The sequence below is a fragment of the Erpetoichthys calabaricus genome, chromosome 9, assembly GCF_900747795.2.
Source record: "Erpetoichthys calabaricus chromosome 9, fErpCal1.3, whole genome shotgun sequence".
NCBI lineage: Eukaryota > Metazoa > Chordata > Cladistia > Polypteriformes > Polypteridae > Erpetoichthys > Erpetoichthys calabaricus.
The window spans coordinates 141,075,854-141,100,792 of record NC_041402.2 but is presented as its reverse complement, the minus strand read 5'-3'; the positions used below and the strand labels follow the sequence as shown (position 1 = coordinate 141,100,792).

General features: G+C 37.6%; 1 protein-coding gene across 2 annotated transcripts in view; it reads left to right on the top strand.

Moving 5' to 3' along the window:
* sorl1 (sortilin-related receptor, L(DLR class) A repeats containing) overlaps positions 1-24,939 on the top strand; it is a 226,452-nt gene that overhangs the window by 49,718 nt on the left and 151,795 nt on the right. Inside the window, exons 3-8 of one of the 2 annotated variants that reach the window (XM_051932187.1) lie at positions 7,959-8,081; positions 8,601-8,762; positions 9,575-9,642; positions 19,304-19,484; positions 22,542-22,640; positions 23,162-23,331. In XM_051932187.1, the coding sequence (XP_051788147.1) occupies positions 7,959-8,081; positions 8,601-8,762; positions 9,575-9,642; positions 19,304-19,484; positions 22,542-22,640; positions 23,162-23,331 (803 nt within the window). Of the gene's footprint in view, positions 1-7,958; positions 8,082-8,600; positions 8,763-9,574; positions 9,643-19,303; positions 19,485-22,538; positions 22,641-23,161; positions 23,332-24,939 lie in introns of both variants that reach the window. The other variant, XM_051932186.1, reaches the window with a different exon arrangement.

Below are 24,939 nucleotides of genomic sequence, written 5' to 3'. Positions count from 1 at the left end.
CTTAAACCATCCGAGATCAAGTGCCTCATCTTGAATGAGTTAATGCCAGTGAAACTCATCCAGATAAGTCGGTTTTTCAAACGCAGCTGTGTGTTAGATTAGTGTAGCTGGATCTAATCATACGAGATGAATGCGCGCGCCCGCGCTGAGTGAAAAGCCCATATATATCGAGTCTAGAAAACATGATCAGCAAGTCTTTGATAGGCTGTAACAAAATGACGAAAGAACGGGCGCATTTTTTTTCACACACGCGGCGCAAGACCTTTTATTCGAAGGACACGAAGAATTTCAAGATTTAATATACACAAGCGGTAATACTGCAAAAGCAGCCCAGACCAGAAAAGACGGCTGGCAAAAAGTGGCCGAAAAAATTAAACGCTAAGTAGTGTACATTGTACTTAGTGAATGCAGCGTTTCATTTCCTATGTGTCAGATTAATTATTATTTAATATGTCATAATTCCAGATCAAACGTGAGCACAAGGAGAACATGGGAACAGGTTAAAGTGAAGTACAAGAATATACTTCAAACTGGTAAATATTGGTATATAACTATTTAAAGAATTGTTGACATAAAGAATCATATATAATATAAAAAACATTAATTTTAAAGCTAATAAGGAGGCAGACAAGCAAAAAACAGGTGGAGGTCCACGCGGTCCAGACCTAACCCCTGCAGAAGAGTTGGCTCTCCAGCAAAATGCCCATCGCCCTGTTTCTCAGGGCATTCCAGGGGGAAGCTCCTCCTCAGAACCAGTGGCAGGATGCAGTGGTCACTTCATTTCAGGTAAAGGATGGTCATTGCATATTTGTCCTCCATGTGTGCTATAGGTATGTTCCATATAACCCTCTTTTTTTGTTGGGTCAGTTGCAGGGAATGTCATATCCCTTGAACCTGTGTCTGACCAACGAGATATTGACAAAGGTCAAATATTTGCTGAAGACACTGTGTCTGATTATTCATCAGGAGGAGAGGTACATTTTCCAAATAATGTTTGATCAAACTCCACTCTGATCAGTTCCATGTGCCCCTATCACATTTGGAAATCCTGGTAATGAGAATGTTAGGCTGATTGTGGGATTCTTTATGGAACTGTGGGTGTTTTTGCCTGTGTATTACCTACCTGCAATGGCATGAAACGCCTCTTTTATTGTCTGCACACGCAGGTGTCCAGGAAACACAATGAAAACCTGAAGGAAATATTTCAGAGCCAAACAGACTTTACGAATTGCCTGGCAAACTGCACTTTTCGATAGATGTTCCGCATCGCCTACAGTATATAAAAAAGTGCCGCTTGTAAGAAACCTCAAAGCAATGCCTACTGTCTGTGTGGTTGTGAGAGCCCGACTTCGCCGAGTTTGACTTCGAATATACGGAGCTAATAAATCTTTGAGGTACAATATTCCCCCTCGGCTAAAGCGGTATCTTTCGTACAGAATTTCCTCCGGGGGCAATAAAGGATCTTGCCGATCGCGCAAAACCCTCTTTATGTGAAATTCTCTTCGTATTATTTGCGCACCAATATCAATTGGTCGCTCATTCGTGAACGGCGAAGCCCTGACTGGATGACTTCCACACCGTCACTGATCACGTGTGTAAACTAATCCTTGTTTACGCAGAACAAACCTGCTCCGAGCAGGTTTGCAGATTTGGATGTGTTGCTATGACAACACTTCCAGCAAGAGTTTCAAAAAACCGACAGATCCAGGATCAGGCCAAATCGTCAACAATTACATCCGGCTAAGCGAGTAATCCACATACGAAAAATACCCCCCACGTCTTAGAAAAGGAATAAATAGTAAATATTTTTTGTAAACCAACTATACTTTCTGTTAATGTTAACAATCTCTGTCCACTGACACGTTAAAATGACTTTTTAAACAACTTCACCATGATTAAACTGCATAATATTTAAACTAATAAATAATAGCAATAAAATAAATAATAGTATTATTACTGATAGTTGCACTATTACTTCTAGTTGCACTATTACTTCAAGGCTTCAAGCCCAGGTGCATTACACATTATTCACCAAATTAAAATAAAATAAAACAAGTGCAACTTGGTGATGACATCTTTACCAACTAAACCATCATTTAGGCAAAGTGCATTAATACGGACTGCAACTTGCATTTATAATGCTATTTGTGGTATAGCCCTACGGAATCATATTAGGGCCATGGTGAAGAAAAAAAAATACGGACATAGGGAAGAAAAAAACAAACTATATGTCGAGAATAAAGTTGACATTTCCACTTTATTCTCGCCTTATATGTCGAGATTAAAGTCGACATTTCCACTTTATTCTCATAGTTTACTTCATAATTAAAGTAGAATGTCGTAAACTAAACTTCTTCCTAAAATCAATGTTTAATTTACTAGATTTTGTCAAACCCCGTCATAATTTAATGCAGCACATTAAATGCTTTGTGTTAAGTGTTCCCCAACCCAGTTGTTAATCATCTACGCTTCTTAAACTGACTTCCTCCGTACTAAGATGAGACAGCGATCACCGCACAGAATACATTCACTTCATTATATTCTTGCTTTCTGAAAATTTAGAATGCTAAGATAAATACTTGATATCATTTTCATGATGAAATGCATTAAAGCAGGTATTAAACATGCACAGTAGTGAGGTGGTAGTGCTGCTCCCTCGCAGTAAGGGGTCCCCAGGTGTATGTTCAGTGTAGAGAACTTTATGGCAGGTGTGATGAGGCTCCAAAAAACTGGATGTATGAATGGGTATCGCACAGGTTTAACTTAAATATTGTGTAAATGTTGGGTTTGTGATCTGGTGGTCGGAGTTCTTCTGAGCGGGCTTTCTTTATTGCACGTGTGCTGTCTCTATCTGACATACCAAAACCCCAGTTCCTATCCTTCCTTTTTCCTTCTCCACATAACCAATCACCACACGATAAACGTCTTTGTGAAATTAAAACTAGTTATAAACTTAGACCACAGTGTTCAGAACTTTAAAAATATCTTCGTTATACATGTTTAATTATGCCATCCATTCAGGGTTGCGCCCATCCCTGAACGATTCGCCAGTACATCGCAGGGTGAATATGAGCAAAACATACACTAGCAGGGTCAATATAGCATAACAAAACCCCACATCCTACATGACTTTGAAAGGAAACTGAAGCACGCCGAGTAAACCCACCAGAAAAACATGCAAATGCAAGGCAGGGTACATCCGAGACACCCTTGCTGTGAGGCATCAGTGCAACCTCCACGCCGCTGTGCCCCCACATGATTAATGCATGTTTTAATGCATTTCACCATGAAAATTATATCAAGTATTTATCTTAGCATTCTAAATGTTCAGAGAGCAGGAATAGCATGAAGTGAATGTATTCTGTGTGGCGATTGCTGCCGGCGCCTCCTCTTAGTGCAAGAGGAAGTCAGTTTAAGAAGCTCGGGGAACACTTAACACAAAGCATTTAATGTGCTATATAACTTATGACGGGGTTTGAGAAAATCTAGTAAATTAAATATTAATTTTATGATGAAGTTTAGTTTACGATGTTCTACTTTAATGACAAATTTCGAGAATAAAGTCAACATGTCGACTTTATTCTCGTCATAAGCGTTGAGATTAAAGTGGAAATGTCGAGAATAAAGTCAACATGTCATCACACTATTATACAGTGCCCAGGTAAATTACACTGTATTGAAAACAAATAAAACAAGTACAACTTGGCTTGCAGTATTATCTAATAGTATAGAAACAGTATTTACACATTTGAACATAATGGTCCACATCCGACCTTTTAAAACCAAAGTATCTCCAGGAAATGGACGTGATTCCTTTTTTTCGGCAAAAGTTCTTTTGTGTCATTATGTTCAACTTTATCGTCAGCTTCAGTTTCGGAATGTTCTCTGTCCATTTTCACCACGCAATACCTACACTACCACTACCTATTTAGTGGAGTAGCAGTGAAAAAGAGCCCCTGTGCAACAAATCTGTGTTTAGCGGTGTAGCAGTGAAAAAGGTCCCCACTTGAACAGTTTCCCGCTGCGCCACGTTCCGAATATTGTTTAGGCAATTTAAACCGGTGTTGCGGTATAAGAAAAATCCTTATCATAAAAAAAAATAAAAAACGTTTTTTGGTATGAACCGGTATACCGCCCAGCACTAGTGGCAGCACTGCAGCTGTTCCCATTTGTGTGGTAAATGCATGGTTAATTTAATTACATTCTTCAGTTGCAGAGCATAGCAACTTATCATGCTTATTGCACCAGCCAACTGTAGTATTGTCTTTTTAAGAAGACCTCAATGGTCTTATAGACTTCTAAGAGTAGCCAATGAGGTGATGCTGTCCGTGAGCCACCCCCCTGATCTACAGTATTGGCAAATGTAGCACCCACCGCTAGCTCCTTAAAGATCGAGTCTTCCTCTGAAGAGGCAGTTGTGCTCCCAGCAAAAAGAATGGATCCCAATCCTTGCTAATACTTCAATATACTGTGCAATTGACGCATGGATCAGCCCAAGCTTTTAAAGCATCTTTACTTAGATGTTTCTTCCAGTTTGAGTGCAAGTTGCATTATTTTTCTAAACCTCCTGCCCAACTTTAACTAGAATTGGGAGACATCCAAGGATAGAGTAAAGAGTTTATAGTATGGTACTAGGTTTTGAAAAAGAATATGCCACACATGAAATATTAAGGGGGCATATTAATATTTCTTAACTTGTCAGTTGTCTGTGATGCAAGAATTCTAACTGATTTGACTAGTTATGTCACGTTATGCAACCTTTACAGCAATTTTCAATCATAGGATTCATTTATATAATCTTAGTGGGTCAGAGCATATTCCCACGAAGCCAGTTGTGTCATGTGACATCCCCAGCAAATCACTTCAACTAGTCTGCAGGCTCACTCTCTGATAAAATCAAACAAGTTTGATTTAGTATTTAGTTGTAGGGGTGTGCTCTGTGTGGATGAGAGCAGACAACCAATGAATGCTCATCCAGAAGATTGTGTGTGTGTGTGTGTGTGTGTGTGTACATATATATATATATATATATATATATATATATATATATATATATATATATATATATATATATATATAGCAAAGTTGATTGACTAAAAATATTATTTCCTGTTTAGTTATAAAGCTGAAATTTGGCAGGATGGTACATCTGGGGCAGTATGTATCTGCTAAGAAAGGATATTTCTATATATCATTATTTAGGGGTAAAATCTCCCACCCAACAATAGAAGCACCCCAAATTTCAAAAATACTTTGACTAATCGTTGTTGTGGTGGGTGCAGCAATGTGCTAGCAGCGCATCCTCCCAATTTGAGTAATTTGATTAAAATCTGGCAACATTAAAGAAAATTCTGACCTGTTTATTTGATAATTTTTATTAATATTATGCTAGCATGTATGCGCTTCACTAAGATCAGGCTTTATGCAAACAAAGGACAGAGTAGAAGCTAATAACAGGCCTCATGAACAACACCATTAGCCTATAGGGTGGACATACAACTTTAGAAGGGGCAGTGTCCTGGACAGGAAACACAATGTGATCACTTTTAGCATGTATAGTGAGGTGTGAAATGGAAAAAAAAAAAAAAAAGTTAAGAATAACTCAAGTAAGATGCAAAGCTCAGTGGTTAGCACGGAACAAACGTCAAATGGCGGCGCCAGGCATTGTGGCTGTGAGTGTGTTACTTCAGTTGAAACAAAAAGGGAGTGAGGGAGAAGTAGAGGCAAAAGTAGTGTCCTCTGATCCAGCACAAGCCAGAAATGAGTGATGGTGTAAGAGTAACTTAATGGGTTCCTCATGAATTACTCTGTTGTAATATACATTCACATCTCCGAATCTTGGAAGGGGACCGTCGCCTTTCTGTCCAAAATTACTTACATTTACTTGCATGCCTGCTTATTTTGAACAGGGTTGCCCCAACCCCCTTTTTGTCCAAAATTGTTTCTATATTGTGATGGGTGGCCACAGCTATTACCTGGCCAGGATGCCAGCTGGATGGAAAGACCAAGGGAGAGAGTATTGGCTAGACACATTCTTCCTCAGGATGCTAGAGGGCAGCTCTCTTGGGTGGCTGTGGCACCATGGATTCCTGCAGGGCAGACTGGGAGTTGGAATTTGATGCAGCCCTGTTGGGTTTTGTGGGGGACACCAGGGGGAGCTTCAAAGCCCTACAGCATGCTTTCACCACACTTGGGGGTGATTCCAGGTCTGATTAATGAGCCACCTGGAACACTCCCAGAGTCCGCTTGAAAGGAGCTGCCTCACTCCATTCGGTGAGCCAGAGTGGAGGCTGAGCGATTGACGAAAGGAAAGAAAGAAAAGGACTGTTGTAGTCTATTTTGGTGCTGTATTATGCTGTGCTCTGGGGAGCGAGGAAAAGTGCTTCCCAGCTCAAAGTAAAGTGTGTTGCGTGTTGCACACGTGTCTCTGCCTGTGTTGGCATTGGGACGGCTGTATGCGCCCTGGGTTTCCACAATATACATTACCCTCCATGGCTACAAAGGGGGACACCATACAACTGCTGAAAAACATGAAAAGATACACTTGAATGAACAACGTAAACAAATGAAAATGGAAAACATTTAATAATAATATATACTCAGGTTTCTCATTATTTCTTCTAATTACCCATTTCAATTGAAAAGAGTACACTTCCCTGTGAAAATGTTTTTTTTCAATGAATCAACAAAATCAAGTGATTAGGAAAAGCAGGATTGACCAAATGCAATGATGTTTTATTTATGGCCAAGTGTAAAGTATATAGCATATTCAAGAGTAAGCAGCTACAGTGACCTAATAGTATTACTTATTATTTGGCTGATATTTGAATCCAAGGTGACTAACAGTATTTGAGATACAGTTGGCTGCATTTCTTTTTCCAGTTGGAGAACAGGCAGGTGAAGTAACTTACTTACTCTTGGTCACACATTGTCAATAGTAGGATTTGAACCCACAACCTTAGGTTTTTGAAGTCTTAGGTCGAAAGCCTTAACTGCTACACCCTTCTGCCTGCCAATAATATTAACCCTTGGTTTAAAAAAAATAAAATAAAAAATAAATATATAATATACAAATATCATTCACAGGAAAGTACTTTGTTACATAGCACATCTGAAACATCAGATTAAGCAACAACACTTTAACTGAGCCCAATTGTCTTACAAAATTAAATAAGTCTAATACAGTGACAAAGAATAAGCTTTGGTCCTCACAAGATGAAGAGAAGCTTGTGTGTCAGATGTTTCATGTTTTACATACCACAAAACAATGGAAAAAAATAAAAACAGATGGTGGCTGAAATTGACATATCTGATAACCGTTCATATAGAACTGGCTCCATCAGGGGTGAAATCGGCACTCGGTTGGTAAAGTAGACATACCCAGTGATTTTTTTTTTTTTTTTTCCATTGTTTAAATAAACATGGTCTGGTAACTCTGGTTGGTAAATCTGACCTACGCCATGTCTAGAAGTTGTGTAATGTGGTGTTGGCATAAGGTGAGGTTCATCAAGTTTTGAAGATATTGTTTATAGGTACGGTATGTATGTATGTATGTAATTTTTAATGAAAATCTAAGAGTTCTATAACAATAATTGTTTCGTGCTTTACAGTGTGAAAATATTTGGTTTTTCTGCTCTTTGCAGCTGCTGAATATGGTTTTTCAATATTCTAATTGTAAATCAATCTTAACAGCTCTATAAAACAAATTACTGTTTACTTTTCTTTGTGACAATAATTATGTTTCACTGGAAATGTTGCAAAAAATAGCAAATTTTGAATGTGTTTTATGATGTGATTATGAATTTTAACTTATTTTCATATAGAAGAAGCATCTAAATGGTGTTTATGGTGTTTTCATTTTTTCTATTATACATATCTATGGAAACTCTGTAATTAAAATATGTTAATTTTGTTAGGGCTTTATTTTGATAACCTGTGCATATGTTCATTGATTAAAGGTTTACATATCGTATGACTATGGAGCAACTTTTGAAAAAATAACACACAAGTTTACTCAGAATATTACTGCCAAGGCACAGATGATAGCCCAGGTCTACCACACACCTGCTGACAACAAACGAGTAAGTATAAATTATATTTACAGTATCATGTTATCCATCCATCCATCCATTTTCTAACCCGCTGAATCCGAACACAGGGTCACGGGGGTCTGCTGGAGCCAATCCCAGCCAACACAGGGCACAGGGCAGGAAACAATCCTGGGCAGGGTGCCAACCCACCACAGGACACACACAAACACACCCACACACCAAGCACACACTAAGGCCAATTTAGAATCGCCAATCCACCTAACCTGCATGTTTTTGGACTGTGGGAGGAAACCGGAGCGCCCGGAGGAAACCCACGCAGACACATACATGTGAAATTAAAAAAGTATAAATGGAAGCATCCAATGGCCTTCAGAGACTTGGTCTTTTTTGTTTGCTACAAGGCTAAAGCCATTATAGGCAATTTCGTTAGTGGAAAAAATAAAATATTGTCGGTCTCAAACGGCAGTTGCATGAAAATGTAACCGTTTTGAAAATGATCTGCTTCCTAAGTTTGTGCCTTAAGAGTTCTTTTGTCATTTGTATTTTTAGTATATCTTTACTGATACCATCAACTCGTTGCTGTGGGTGTCCGTTGACTTTTGTAAGACAGTCATTTGCTTTGCTGCTCCATTTAAACCTACTGATCTACTTCTGCACAGCCATGATCCCAATTTGATTCTTGGTTATGATGGATCCCACGTTAACAAGCAGGTAAGATTTTACAACTTGCCGCAGTGTGAGGTTGTATTTGAATATATGTTTAGGCTAAAGTCTGGTAAATGGAAGGAAAAAATAACTTAAAAGATTATTTTGTAATGGAAAATGAAAACAAGAACATAGCCTGGTACATTTAGAGGAATTTGTAATTTAATTATAATTGAGATATCACAGATGCTGGTATGTAAGGAAATCTGAATCACTAACAAAACATACTGTTAGAAGTTATCTGAACTGTGAATATATTGTATATAGTAATGATAATGCAGTTACCTAACCAATATAGTATTGTAAAAAGTAGAGTTCTTCATTGTTTAATATTAATTTGTAGTTAGCTAGTAATTGGAAGCCTCCTAAAAAGAAATCATCTATGTTTTAGAAGTCAAAGATCTTCATTTTTAGCATTTACTTGAAACAAACTTTACAGATATAAATTGTTTTCTTTGCTTCTTTCACCTGAACACACACAGAACTTCAGTAATATTAGAATTGAAAAGGAAAAGAGACATTATATTCAGGGCCTGTACAAAATGAGAAAAGGTGATGGATGCTTAAGTTAAAGACAAAGACAACAGTTTGTGCAGCTTCATTATTAGTTAGTTAAAATGAGATTTCTTCCACAAAATGTTAGTAGCTGGTTAAACAAAGGGGAATATTTTAGAATTCTCATATATTATAGTATATTTTAATAACCAATTATGCAGTCTCACGTTAACAAGGGATGCTGGCATAGACATAAGAATTAATGAATAAATGTGTTATTCACAAAATGAATAATAAAATTTGTATTCTCTTACTTGTTTTAGCTGTGGAAGTCTGATGATTTTGGTAGAACCTGGGTGATGATTCATGAGCATGTTAAATCTTATTTTTGGTAAGAATCTTCTTTTTGTTTTTGTGTTTCTTTTAAGCCAATAACTTTTGTCTTTACAAAAAGTGTGTTAAAATGTGTTAGAAACCTGTAACTGGATGCTTCATTCATCTACATTTAAGTTTTCGACAGTATTGCCCTGTTAACAACATATAGTCTAATGAAATTTTACAAAATATCATAATAAAGTAAAAAAAAAAAAAAAAAGCATTATGAAAAATAGTTTGATCCTTCCTGATTATATAAAAGTTTTGGCACTGAATGTTTTCAGGCCTACAACCAAAATCTAAAATTTGATAAAGGGAACCTGAATGAATAAATAACACTTTTCTTTCCTGTACAGTGATGTGAAAGACTAGTATTGAATTATAGGAAGCATTTGGTTGCAGTCACTACAGCTAAAGGTAGTGCATTCAGTTGATAATTGTAAGAGTGAAATTACTTTTTAACACAGTGTTGGTTGAGGTTGGGTAACTTTGATCATCCAATAATGATATAAGCAAAAAAAGAGAAAAAGACACCAGTAATTAACAGTCAATATACTTGTATTTGCAGATCCTACTTTTCCCACTTTCATCACATTTTAATTGTACTGATGAACATTTAATTATTTTTAGAGTCAACAAGGAGAAGTGCTTAAATGTGATCTTTAGAATTTGCTATATAATTTTAGCAGTGAATTATGCTGTTTTTAATAAACCTTGTAACTGCCTGTTTCTGTGAGACTAGGGGGCTCCGCCCCCTGCTCGCTTCGCTCGCCAACCCCTGGTGTTGGGAATGACAAAGAGCGTGATGTATGAATGAGATATAGAATAGTGTGACGGTGTAGATGATGCAAATAGAAAGCAAACAATAAAGTGTGTGGCACAGTGTAAAGGTTTATTTGAAAATTTCTTTGTACACGCCGTTTAAGTGTAAAAGGTAATTCCAGCTCAGAACTTGTAAGGTCATTTAAGATGGTTATTGTTGTGATCAGAGTCAAGTTTGTCAGAGCTTAGAAAGAGTTGTGTCTCTCCAGGAAGTAATGGAATGACTTGGGTATTTATGTTTTCCACATTAATATTTTTTGGACATAATATAGTGCGTTGTGTTAAAAGGGGCATTTGGTCTAATGAGATTGCTGTTCCAAATCTCCCTGTAACTAAGTCGTCGCAGATAAAGGCTTGAGGAATTGTAATAATATGTGGCTGAAGTCCATCTGTATTGGTGAGTGTACCATCTCTCAGTTGTAATAAGCAATTGTTATGATCTGGTTCTGGACATCGTATCTTTTTTACTAACTGTATCTTTTGAAAGCAATGCCAATTGTCTGCGTATTTTAAGGTGCACTGAACAATAGCTGAGTGCATGGCATCTGGAAGAATAGCTAATCACTGTCTAAAATCTCCTCCTCATAAAAGTATCTTTCCTCCAAATCGAATATTATTATTCATAAACGTTTGTAGAAGTTTATGAATGGTGTTGAGTAAGTGACTTCATGCCATTGAACATTCATCAATAAACAACATTTTTTCAAGACGGATGTCACGTGCAGTGCCACCGTTAATGTTCATAGTGGATACCGATTTGTAGGATCTAATGTAGTTGATAAAGATTTCACTTTCAGGTACATCGTCAGTTATAAGCTTCTGTAGATATTCAGTATATGAATGTAAAGAAGGCAGTCTAATTTGACCCTTTTGACAACAACGTGTAAATGTATAACTTGTATTGCCAGTTGTTTCTTCAGGGAAGTGAACTGAATGACAATGATTGCAAATGACATTCATTAATCCGAATGAATTTTCCTGGTGTATGTTTTGCTTGTGCCGTTTGAGAGGCGCGTTGTTGCATGTGTAGTATTTGGGACATGTTGTTTTGGAGCTGTAATCGATTTGCCTGTGCTGTGTGAGAAGCCCGTTGTAGCCTTCGCTGCCATTAACGTATGTCTGAGACGGGAGGTGTTTTGTTTTGAATCCGTGCCTGTTGCGATGCAGCACTTTGATTGATAGTTTGCGTCATGTGGATCTAGGATGTAGATTTGTGCATATTTGCGTTGTTGATTTGTTTCAGGGTGCACTGTTCCAATGCGATGCAGTATTTGTGCACATATGCGAAAGCAGTATGGGCCATTGCCTTTTGGTGGCCTGATATTTACTCCGGTAGATGCAAAAGCAAATGAACTATTGTAGGATCTAATGCAGTTCATAAAGTTTTTACTTTTAGGTACATCGTTAGTTAGAAGCTTTAGTTGAGCTTTGCGTTTTTGGAGTCGAGACATTTTTTCTTTTAGAAATATGGATAAGTAATAAGGAGTATTGCACTCAATGTTAATATGGAGCCTTTTCTGCGGTTGAACGGTTAATAGTGCCTTATTGTAATGAGATCCACCTATGCTGCATAGCCGTCTATTTTGTTGTTTCTTTCGTGTTCGTGTGTTTGTTCCTGTTATCCTTTCCTTTTCGTTTTGTACCCGTGACCGTGTATTCATGACTTGTTTCTTTCTCAGCATGCGAAATATGGATAAGTAATAAGGAGGATCGCAGTCACTGTTAATATGTTTCCTTTTCTGCAGTTGAACGGTTAATAGTGCTTTATTGTAAGGAGATCCACCTATGCTGACACCTATGCTGTCTAGTGTGAAGGTGTTGATGTTCACTTTAGAATATGTGGCTTTGGGTGTCACTTCTTATGGATGTGTGTGTGTGGGGGGGGGGGGGTTGAGGATTGTTGTCGCGCGAGCATCTTCTTTCTTTTTGTGTTCCTGTGTCTTGTTGAATCCCCCTCTTTGTGTGTGTCCCGTCCCTTGCTTGTAGGGTCTGTGGGGTGGTTTTGTGTTCTTTTTTTTGTGTTCCATGGGCTTGTTGAATCCCCCTCTTGGTGTGTGTCCTGTCCGGTGCCTGTAGGGGGGGGGGGTGCCTTGCTGTTGTGCGCGAGCCTCTTTTTTTTTTTTTTTTTTTTTTTGGGTCTAGTTTCGTGTGCAATGTGTTTCGTGCTTTGCCTGCGTTTGACTACTTTTTTATGTGCCTTTTCCTTTTTTCGGTGCTCGTTGCGCCTCATTTCTCCATTTTTCCTGTGCTCACTCCTTTTTTCTGTGGTCTTGTCCGCCTCTCGCGGCCCCTCATCCGCCTCTCTCGCCCTCTTTTGTCCGCCTTTCTCGGCTCCTCAGCCGACTCTCGCGGACTCTTTTTGCGCCTGCGCAATACGTCTTTTTGCAGCTACGGCCCATTGCCGGATGTGCCTGCGTCCATCATCCGGTTTAGCATTCTCGGTTAGTAATATGGATAACAATACTATCTGTGTCTTGGATTTTGCCGCCTTAAAACTATTTGCCTTTGAACTCAAATTCACATGGCTTACATGAGTGTCTTTTAGTATGGAAGTTGTGAAATGCAGGCTCCTAAATTTCACTATGAAATTAATGTGGTATGTAGAGCCCCCAGTTTCATTGCAACTACAGAACAGTTAAGAGTACAGAGAGTGAGTTGGTTGGAAATATGGTTCAATTTTTAATTTACACAAACTTTATTCACATTATGTGGTGTTCTTTTATTAGCCTTAGATCCCTCTAGTTATTATTTCTTATTTACTCATTCATCATAATTTTTTATTATTTGATCGCTGATATACTAAAAGTTGAAATGGTTAGCACTCACAGATGATAGGTTACATTATCATAGTTTCAAAGCTAGCAGGTCAATAATGAATTTTTATTTCTTAACTTGCACCATAATTGAATAAAGTCATCTTCCTGATGATCACAGTCCTAAGTTCAAGCTGTTTAAAACTATTAACAGTTAGCCAACAGTGGATATAACATTTATTTTAATAAAAAGCTATCTCAACTAAAATATAAACTTGTCAGAAACAATGTGACAGCATGAACCGATTGTTAGACTTTGTGTCAGAACATCTAATTTTTATCATAAGATCTGTTCAGCACAAAACTGAATCCTGTGGAGTTTTGTGCATTAAACTTATTATAAACCCATCATTGAATAATATGAGCACTGATTACTTAATAAGAGAACAGATGTGTGGATTTTTTTAAATAACCTTTTTACTTTCAATCGCACAACTTCATTGTAATTTCATAAAGAGATCATCTTTTGCGTGCTAACCCTGGTAGAGGAACATCGTGATTACACTAATGATTTAAATTTTTTCAGTATGTTTTCTTTGTAATGTGTGTTTGTTAACAAAAAAGACAAAACTGCACTGTTGCACATATCAATGGTTCACAAGCTTGTTTCTTGAGTTTATTTGGTATCATCATTTTTGATTTGTTAGTGTAAGAGTGGACTCCAAAGAAATTGTTTGTGATTAGTCAAAAAAGTTCTAAAAGTCTTTTAATTTTTTGTGTAGCCTCCAGCTTCTCTCCTCATTTATATGAACAGTTGAACTAACTGAATAATTGCACTGTAATAATTGTGTACAAGATCTCAAACTCCATCACTCTCCTAGTAATGCTTATGTCAGACAGTACCTTTCATTTACCTACTATAACTGAAAGCACATGAGCTGTGAGTATTTCTCCCGGTGTCTCTATATAACAAGTGGTCATAGCTTTCTTACTCTCCAGGAGTAATGTGATTGTACTTCTCGCTCTAAAGACCAGTCTACTTGCTCAAGTCACATAGTGGCATCTTGCATAATAGGAAGCTGAGTGACAATATTTAAGTTTTTAATTTTCAATATTCAAAAAGTGTAAAAACATCAAAATATAAAATTAGTTAAACAGACAGGAGATTCAAACTGTGAATACAGCATGCCTATACCACACCAAGTGTCCGTGGCATCTAGAGTAATGGGAGGTTGAGTGGAAAAATGTAAAACTTTCATTTCAGTGTTACATATTTGAAGTATTCAAAATGTAAAGCCTTTTGAAATATATTCTAAATTCATTGGGCAGCTGGCAGCCCTAGCTGGAGAAAACAAGAATTGCTTAACTGACCAAACATACTGGTTAAACACAGAGGAGAAATTAAACTACAAGCAATATGTGTAGCAGTGATATTTTTTGTGACTGAATGTATCTGGGTTACAAGCTTGTGTCCTGCCCTCTGTGTTGACAATGAAAAAAAAAATTATAGTAATCTATATGATAAACTTTTTATTTTCCTGTCAGCACTATTGTTTAAGTTTGGTTTTATATCAACCCACTGACTTCATGTTACATATTAATGCTGCCATTCATTGTATTTTACCCCACAGACCCTATTTTATTTTCTTCTGTTTGCAATTTGGACTATAGAACTCATCTCATACTTGGAAAACACTATGTTTAAGCTGATACTGTGTATCAGTGCTTATGAGGTGGCATTGGCCCAAAACCAGTACTAGCAATTGGTATTAGTGTATCCTTTTCTATAGCACAAGAAATGTGTTTAAGTGTTACTCATATGAAGATTTAAACAAGGAGAAATTCTTGCAGAGAAAAATTTAACTTTGTGGCCTTAAGGTAAATTGATCTGTTTTCTGTTTCAGTGTTTGCTGCTTCTTTTACTAATCCCATTCCCTGCACATTTATTGTTTGTCTTTTTGGAGTTCGCTATATTATTTTTAAAATGAGAATGTGTATGGTGATGGTCCCTACTGTTTATACGACCCTTAATAATATGTTTTCAAGAAATGCAAAGCAGTATGTATTGATGTTTAGTGTAATTGCTTACTTGAACAGTGACAGAATCATGTATGAGGACAGAATTGTTTAAATTACATAAACAGGTGGCAGTGGATTATGTGTGCAGTTGTAATGGATAGTGGACAAGACAAAAAATTCCCTTTGCATTTAATTTTAGTTGTTTGCTTTAGATTCATCAGCATGATGGTCTTTAGAACATGCATGTCTTAAGCAAACTCCAAAGAGATCACCCAATCTTAAAATCACCCATTTAACAGCAGACTTGTTAGATTTTTGCTGAATAAGATTAAGGAGGTTGGCATAACTTGTGAAAAGTAACAGAATAACTACATTTAACTAATCAATACCTGAGTTAAAGGATTGCATTAGTTATGTTAAAAAAAGGCTATCAGAATGCAGCTTGTGTTGCTTTGACATGGATGAGGAATGCCAAATGACAACTTGACAGAGTTCTGTTGTTTATGGTGAAAGCCAGGTTTAGCTATAGTGCCCTAAGTAAAATAAACAATGGAGACTAACGGACTTGCTATCAGTTGAGATTAATAGGAGAACTAAGATATGGAGGAAATAGCACACGAGTCCATAGAGCTGTCCAGCCCATGTAGAACTGATGTAGCGTACTGGTTTTGGAGTACTGTATATGTTTATGGCACACTTCCACAATCGTTTTATATGAGTAAAACATTGTTTGAAATTTTATTAATTCCACCTTCATCTAACTTTCTGTGAATATGCTTTTAAACCAGAAAATGCAAAATGCCAATATGTTAGGAAAATTCTGGAATAGTTACAGAAATTTGACAACCTTAATATTGTGGCATCATTATTCAGTCGATCTCCGTCCATTTGAAAATCCACACAATGTAATGAGAGGAAATTTTAGAAGTAGATAATTCAGTGCAATTGTTATAAAATGAATGTTGTTTCTTGAGAAATTTACAAATGAAAATGATATATACTGTAAATACAACATTTTTATTGTCAAAAAGAAGAGGTGCTATTACAGAGACTCTCTCACTTATAAATATTATTGTAACTAAAATATACAAAAATGGCACATTTATTAAATAATTAAAGAAGCTCAAAATAAAACTGGGAATACCTTCCAAACTTGTTCTCTGTCTGGGACTCAAGGTTCTGTTTTTGGGGATCTTTCTAGTAGACAGGATGGCTCACCTACTTGCCAATGCTAATAAACATCACCTCAGCCTCTGCTTCTCTGTCTTTCTTTCTGAACTCTTCCTCTTCTCTCTTCCTCCTTCTAGATGAGCCCATGCCTTAGCTTACCTCTGCACTCTAAACTCTAATTTGCATATTAAGTTGTAAGATATACAGCGTATGTAAAAAGTTTATCTTGCTTTTGGGCTTGTACATAGCAATACTCAGTATAAAAAGTAGTGCTGAACTGAGTTGGACACTGGAACTGTATTTGTCTGTGTCACAATATAATAGAAGTACAGAACTGGCTAATTGTTTTTTAAAAATTTGCAATCAATGGTTGCATGATAATTTTCATTTTTCTAAGTTGTGAATTTGATAAAAAAATTAAACACTTTGGTCATTGGATTCCCATCAAGCTAGAGCTGTATTTTTGAGCATGAATTGTTAACTTCTTGCTTTTTCTCTTAAACCCTCTGAACAGCGGTGTAGCAGGTTGTATTATTTTGGTGTTTTATTGGCAAGGTTACACAAATCAGAGATAACAAAAGGCCCAGATAAAGGTGCGTTGCAACACCTTACTTTATAACTAATGATGAGCAAACCCCACTAAATTTGCTTTTCCTTGTTCAGGGAGATTGCAGAAATATTTGGGAACTTTGCTGAACTTGGCCAAATGCATTGAAGTCAATGGGGAAGGAGACATTGAACTAATTTTGAGTGGATTATAAGCCAAATAAGCAAATGTAAATATAATCACAGGTGTGATCACAATCCTTTGTTGGACAAAGCCTTTACAGTGTATGAATTTCAAAAACGATACATAGCATATAGCTGATAACATGTTAATCTATTGTAATATGAATAGGTCCATATAGACCATCCTGTCTTAGATTACATAGAGAGATATCTGATTTTTCCTTCTTAAGGTCTTGGACTAGCTTAAGGATTTGAATACTAGAATGATTTCATCCTACTTAGAGTAGTCAAACAAAAGGCAATATAGCTGAAAATCTTAATAGACTAAAAATGTTACATAATGCTTTTCCCCTACCAAATATGTGCAGCACTAATAAACCACATGGATTCTTCACTCCTTCCCGTTTACATTAACTGTGGGTAATATTATTAAAAGGGTAGGCTCACCTGTTACATACAGGTCACATGCAAATCCTTAATAAAAAGACATTACCTTTAAGACACAAATGCACCAACATATTTCCAGTTCCTTTCTGCTTGTGTTTTGTGTGTAAATGCATTTGAAAGTTTTCTGTCAATTTTTAGATCATTACTGGGATTAGTTTTATGTACTATGGGGGGGTTGTCCCTTCCATCATAGGCTGCTACAACTTTGTGATGTCACGCTGGCCTTGCAGAATATCATGGAACATATGGGGGTTTCCTCTAAGCTGGCCACATGGAGAGTTTCTGGAAAATATTTGATGATCAAGGTCACCAGCAAACACTGCATATTCGTTGTAATAATGCTTTGGTGAAATTAGCTAATCAACACTTTTTATAACTTCTCCATCTCAAAGATCATGATGTAGTTATGCTAGTATCTTTGGCCAACCCCTGGTCTTGGGTAACCCGAAATAGATTTGAAAGAGATTATTGTCGGCGTAACCCGAAATACATTGATGAATGTATGCGATATGTGCCTGCATTGCTTGCGGCATTTCAGAGGCGCCTGCGTTCATCGATTATATCCAGGCGGGCTCGTGTTTGTGTCTCCGTCAGTTGTGGTCTTTCGTTTTGAACCCGTGCCTGCTTTGCTTCCGCAGTTTCTGACACGCGTTGTAGGCGTCTATGTACATTGTATTTGTTCATGCGAAGCTGTTTGGTTTTGGAGCCGAGACAGTTTTGCTTCTGCGGTTTCAGACACGCGTTGTAGGCGCCTACGTCTATTGTTGTTATCCATGCGGGCTCGCTTTTGTAGCTCCGTTAGTTGAGCTGGATCGTTTTGGAGCCGTGACCGTGACTCCATTAGTTATCCGTTGTCTACCGTTAGTAATATGGATAATTGCACTTACTGTTAATACAGAGCGTTTTCTGTGGTTGTGCTGTTAATAATGCATCACTGTAATGTGATTCACATATGCTATATGGTTTGGACGTGTGAGGATGCCGTACGTTTAATACAGAGAGTTCGTTTATTCTCATTACCCGGACCATGCTGTGTAGTGTGGACGTTTAGTTCAGAAGCGCATTGTAGGCGCCTGGGCCTTTCGTACTTTCTCGCGCCTTCCGTACTATTTTTGTGGACGCCGTAGTGTCTTACGTGTGACTCTGGGGGTGCAGTGCAGAATCCTCTTTTCTGTGTGGCTGTGTCGTTAGTCGTTAGCTATGGGTGTGTTGTTGCTTCATGTCCTATTCAGAAGCGCGTTTTGGACGCCTGCGCCTTTCGTCATTTCCCGCGCCTTCCGTACTATCTTTGTGGACCTGTGGGGCCTCCATAGCCTCTTCCGTTTGACTCTGGGGTGCAGCACAGAATCCTCTTTTTTGTGTGGCTGTGTCGTTAGTCGTTAGCTATGGGCGCGTTGTTGCTTCATTTCTCATTCACGTTAGTTGAGCTCTTTCGTTTTTGGGCCGTGACTCCTTCGTTCGCGGTGGACAAGACTTCGCTTGCAGTTTATGAGACGCGCTGTAGGCGCCTGCGCAGTACGTCTCATGGTCCCATCGCCGTGTACCTGCATCCATATCCGGTCTATTCTCAGTTAGTAATATGGATGTTAGCTTAGTAAACTTAATAGTATAATGTTCTTAGGATACGCAGTCTTGATATTTTTATATCATAGTAATCATGCAGGGATCTCATAAGTTGAATTGGTTTGTAATATTGTAAAATGTCCAGTAATGTGTACGTTTTTGTGTTTTTACCAGGGGAGTAGAACCATATGATAAGCCAACCACAGTGTTTGTAGAGAGACATGAACCCACTGGCTCATCAATTGTTTTAAGCAGCACAGATTTCTTTCAAACAGAGGAAAATCGACATCTAATTATTGAGAAGGCAAATGACTTCCAGCTACGTGGCAAGTATATGTTTGCAACCAAAACTGTGGTAAGAAAATGCTTCAGGCTCTAATGGATTTATTGTTGCATAGTGTATGGAAAACATTTTTGGATACTTGGGCATTTCTGAATATGCTTAAACAATAATGGAGTGATATTCAACTACAGTTTTCATGAGCTGTGAGACAGGAATTTACTGCAGTTTTCAGAGTATTATTTTAAAAGTACTTATTTATGTTATGACCTTGTGAAAATATCTTTTGCTTTTTTAAGGGAGTTATTTACTGTGTAGTTTTAACTAACTTGATTACTTCAGGACAATATATAAATTATCTTCTTTGTTCTGTTTTGACCTGAGTATTTACTCCATCATTTGGCAAGGCCTCCTTTTATTAATTTGTTTTCTGCCGTGATGGGCTATTTTGTTACTCCTTAATTTCTTGCATTAAGATAAGACAGCATGTTGTCACAAGAATAGACTGGAGACATGAAAAAGGTTTGGGGCAGACACCCATATGTTATTTCCTGCCTGTAAAATTAGTTTTAAAGGATGTACAGTGCATACAGGTTTGATTCCTAGACAGAAATAATTCTTTGGCACAAAGATGGCAGCTTTAAAGGAGCGTTGTGGAAGTGACATCATCATTGGGGCCGGAACCTAAAGTGGTGTCATAGAGGCTAGGACCAGAAGTGACCCTCTGGTACAGGTCCGCCACCTGTGTCCTCAATTACAAAGGATCACTTTAAAAAAAAAAAAAAGATAAATGCGGTTTTGCACCTTCCACTCCTTAGTCAAATTTGGGTCTAATTATAAACAGAGATAATCCATCCCAAGCTGCCTCCCATGTGCACGTGTGTGACAGTAGATTATTTATTTTTTTATTATTTTGCTGACCATATAGTTTCATTAAAATGCAAATATTACAGATCAGTGAGCCTTTACAGCAGGCATGTCAAACACACGGCCCCTGGGCCGCATGCGGCCTGCAACAGATATATGTGCAGCCCGCATGACAGATCCTAGTTAGCACTTAACTTGCACAAAATGATTACTATCGTTTGTGATTGAATCATTCTGCATCTTCGGCGTTACTTATTGACTTTTCTTACTTCTGCCTTCTGACAAAAGCGTGTTTCCCATGGCATTACAGTACTGGAAACTTCATCCGCTAGTATAGCCACGAGCCTTGTCCAAAGTTAATCAGCCGCAACGTCGCAACTGAAGTGCTAGGCTGCAAGCAGCCTGGCAACCGGGGCGGCCTTAGGCATGTGCAAACTGTGCACATGCACAGGGCCGCCACGCCAATATATTATTGAATATAAAACAGAAAGAGAAAATAACGACACAGCTGATGGCAATGTGGCCAAAAAATATTGTGTTTCTTGTTAATTAGTACACTGTATTTACTAATGTTGCTCAAGTCGGAGCAGTAAGCTATATGTAGTATTGTAACGTTCTGCCGTGATGAGAATATCATGGGCTGCCACTTGGTTTTCAAGTTACGGACACGCGCATATAGATGCGTGACATGAGCACGAGGCGGCTATGCAGTGTCCGCAACGGACGTGGCCATCCGCCGTGCACAAGATACCATATTAGCATTGGCGGGCAAAAGGGCCATCGATTCTTTCTCTGCCCAGGGCCACCACGAGCCTAGAGCCGCCCCTGGCAGGCTACACTATTGGCTGGGCTGCTGAGACTGGCCACTGGGCAGAACTGACCATCACGAGTAGTAATAGCTCGCATATTTTCATGTTTTTTTGGTCTAGTTTTATGTAATTGTGTGCTAGTATTGTAACGAACAGTTAGTGCAGACTACAGCTGAAAATCTGAAGTGGACGCGAGAAGTTGGTGAGTTGTTTATTAACAAATGTTTGTGATTTTGAGTTTGTAAAATTAGTGTAGGTGAGGGGACTTTTTGCATATCTGCTTATTTTACAATATAAACTTTGAAGTAAACTTAGTAAAGTAAAATTTGATTTTTGGAGGATTTGTTTTCCAACTTGAATTACTGAGCAATGAATTCAGTGAGCGTTTTCGTAATTTCAGTTCACACGAACAGGACTTTGCGCTGTTTACGTCACCATACTCTTACAATGTTGAGAATGCGCCTGAGACTATCCAAATGGAATTGATTGAACTGCTGTCAGATTCTATTCTGAAGGCAAAATACAACGAAGTTAGTGTGCCAGGCTTGTATGCTTACCTGCCACCCTCGTATGTGTAGATCCGTAAGTTGGCATCGAGAGTACTGTATGTTCTGAAGCACTTACCTTTATGAGCATTTGTTTTCGTTAATGAACACTACCAAAACCCCACATCACTCAAGACTTACCGTCGAGCACCTTTCATCCCACATAAAAGTTGCAGCTGCACAAGATTTCAAGCCTGATATTGACGAACTGGTTACTAACAAGAGATGCAAAGTGTCGGGACAAAAGAAATAGATCTTACACTGTAAAACTCCTACAGTATATAAGTAATGAATATAATATAATGAATAAATTATAATAATATAAGGACCTAGCTAAGAGGCTAAGACTCTAATTGTACGCAGTTGTACGGAGATTGTATGGAAATAAATTGCTTTTCTTTAAACTTTAAGTGTTACATTTTTTAAAGTTTTCAGTATGTTACAGTGTGGCCCGCAAACGCACATATGGCAGTCGAAGCGGTCCACCAATGGTAGTGAGTTTGACATGCCTGCTTTACAGGACTACACTTGTTCAGATCAGAGGTTGTTTATGTTTTGAATGAATTTATTAGTGTATTATGAGACATTGAATAAAACAAGCAGTGGTTATATGAGGAATATATGGTATGTATCAAAAGTGTTTATCTCTTTTATACCAATTAAATAGTTTTGTGAAAATATTTCCTCCTTCTTATCTTAATTGGCTAGTTTTTTTGCCATTTTCAGATCACTGTCTCAGTATGTTGAACAGTAAAGTCCAATGTCATGGCAGTTACCTTTTCCATGATGTAAAATTGTCACATTTTTCTAAATATAGACATATCACCATTTATCATGTTTTAGGAGAACATTGTATGAGAGCCATACACCCTAAGCTAAACTTGCCTTCATTTCTTTGTTTTTTTCAGCAGCTGATTGGAGGTCAGCATCCATCAACTATACAACTCTGGGTTTCCTACAACCGTAAGGCAATGAAAACAGCTCAGTTTATGACAAAGCATCCTATTTCAGTGAGTGCCATAGACCAGATAGTTGAATGAGTTAAGGGGGTATGGTCTTAGAACAGCAGATTGGGCTGAAGATGTTGCATACTTTATTATTTCTGCATTCCCTGTTTGTAGACACAATAATAGATATCCAATCCCAAAAGTCAGATTTCTCTTTATTGATTTGCAGTCATATTTATTACTTTATAGACACTGCATTTAAACCAAGCTTGCAGTTCCATTTTTTATTGGATTTATGATACATTAATTGGATGTAATGTCTTTTTTGATTAGCCTAATGTTTAGGTTCTTGCTATGCTTAAAAATAGGAAATTAACTGTAGGTATGTTACATAAGACAGTGTTTTTAGTGTCAGAATTTATATATGTTTTATACCACTGTCAAGTTTTTTCTATGATTTTAGAGATCTCTTATGATCGTTTATTGTTTCTTTAAATTACATAAAAAAGTAGCCAAAGCTTCTGGAAGTTGAAACTAGAAAAGTTGATTTCTTTTCTTAACCATTAATTTTTAAATGTCTTTAGGAATATTATGTAGCAGATGCCTCTGAAGACCAAGTTTTTGTGTGTGTCAATCATAACAATAATGTGACAAATCTCTACATCTCGGATATAGAAGGTTTAAGCTTCTCTTTGTCATTGGAGAATGTGTTGTACTATAGCCCAAAAGGGACTGGCAGTGAAACTCTGGTCAGGTAAGAAGATAAATAGTTCAGTATTAAACCCTTCTTTTACAATGTCAGTTAATATGTAGACTTAAAATACATGCTAACTTGTAAGAATTATTATAATAATGGGCTGATAAGATTATATAAGTGTGTGTATATGTATGTATGTATAATATATGACAGCTGGGAAAAGTTTAAAAAATTCACTAATTGAATAAATATGTGATTAGTCACAATTAATTGCATCTAACATTAAAACATAATTACAAAATTAATACATAAATCATGAAATAAAGACATACTAAAACAGTAAATTAATGTAGAGTCGACACAAAGGAATTAAAAAAAAAAAATTAATGGCAGTTTAAACTTAAACAGTAAACTTAAACCTGAAATTTTAACAAAATACTACTTGATCAAGTACAAATTCAATTTGAATGCCTTATTAAAAGAAAAGTTGGAAAGAGGGCAAAAGGAAAATGAGGCCAATGTATTACTTCTGAGATTGGCATAGCACATAAGACACAGATGTGTCAAAGTAAAAATTAAATGATCGAAACAACTGTTGACTTTGAATGCACTGCTAAAGAGTGATTTATTTGAAAGAATATGCATCTCTTAATAGGCATACATTAAAACTTGTGTTAAAACTCTAAATATTATCCTCAATTGTTCATCCCCATCAATGAATTGATAATTATATGCTACACAAGTGTTTTACAACTGGTGCAATATGGAAATAACAGTGTAGTGCCTCTGAGTCCAGACCTGAGAGAGAGAGACACACTCCACAGGTGGTTGAGACCTGTCTGAAGAGGATGGGACTACCTGGGGAAGCCAGTCTAAAAGTGGCAGTTTTGCCGACACAACACCTAGAGAGCACTTTAGCAGCCAAGAGACATGTCAGGGATCTGCCTGGGTGCATGTTCGCCAGCGACACTTGCAGAGCCGAGGGCCAGTGTGCATGCGAGTTACCTCTGAGCCTGGCTCAGTTGAGTGAGGCAGAGAGAGGACCACCTGTATGAGTGGGCAAAGGGACGAAGCACCTGGAAAATGTGTCCAAAGTGCTCACTAAGTGCTGTGTCTGCGTACGACAATCTCCCAGCTGCTTTTTTTTTTTGCCGACTTTGGACGGATTTAATACTTTTTTGGTTGGTGGAATCGTGGTGTGACTTGGGATTTTTTTGGGTTACAAAAAGTTTGCCACCTCAGAAAAAGGTTGGAAAACACTGCTGTACCTACACCTTTGTTCCTGACACACTTAAAAGATCTCTGTAGCTTCTAACTTGCTTAAAACCTGACACTGTGCATTACTTGGATGGTTATGTTGCGTTCTTTGCATAAATTAGTGAAGATACTGCAAACTGGAATTATAGGTTGGGGTAATTATTACACTTCTGTTTTGTAGAATTTTATCATTATATTAGGGCAGTCAGCACTGTAAGCTACCTAGCAGACTGACAAGTTAAATACAGAGGTACTAGAGGTGTATTCTGTTTTTAGTGCCACTGAAACATAACTTATTTGGCACTTGTGTGACATGACATTGATTTTGGCATCTTAGAGAGACATAAAATGAAAAAACAATTTTAAAAAAGAGAGAGAGTTTAGATTTTACCTTTGCAACTTTTCTCT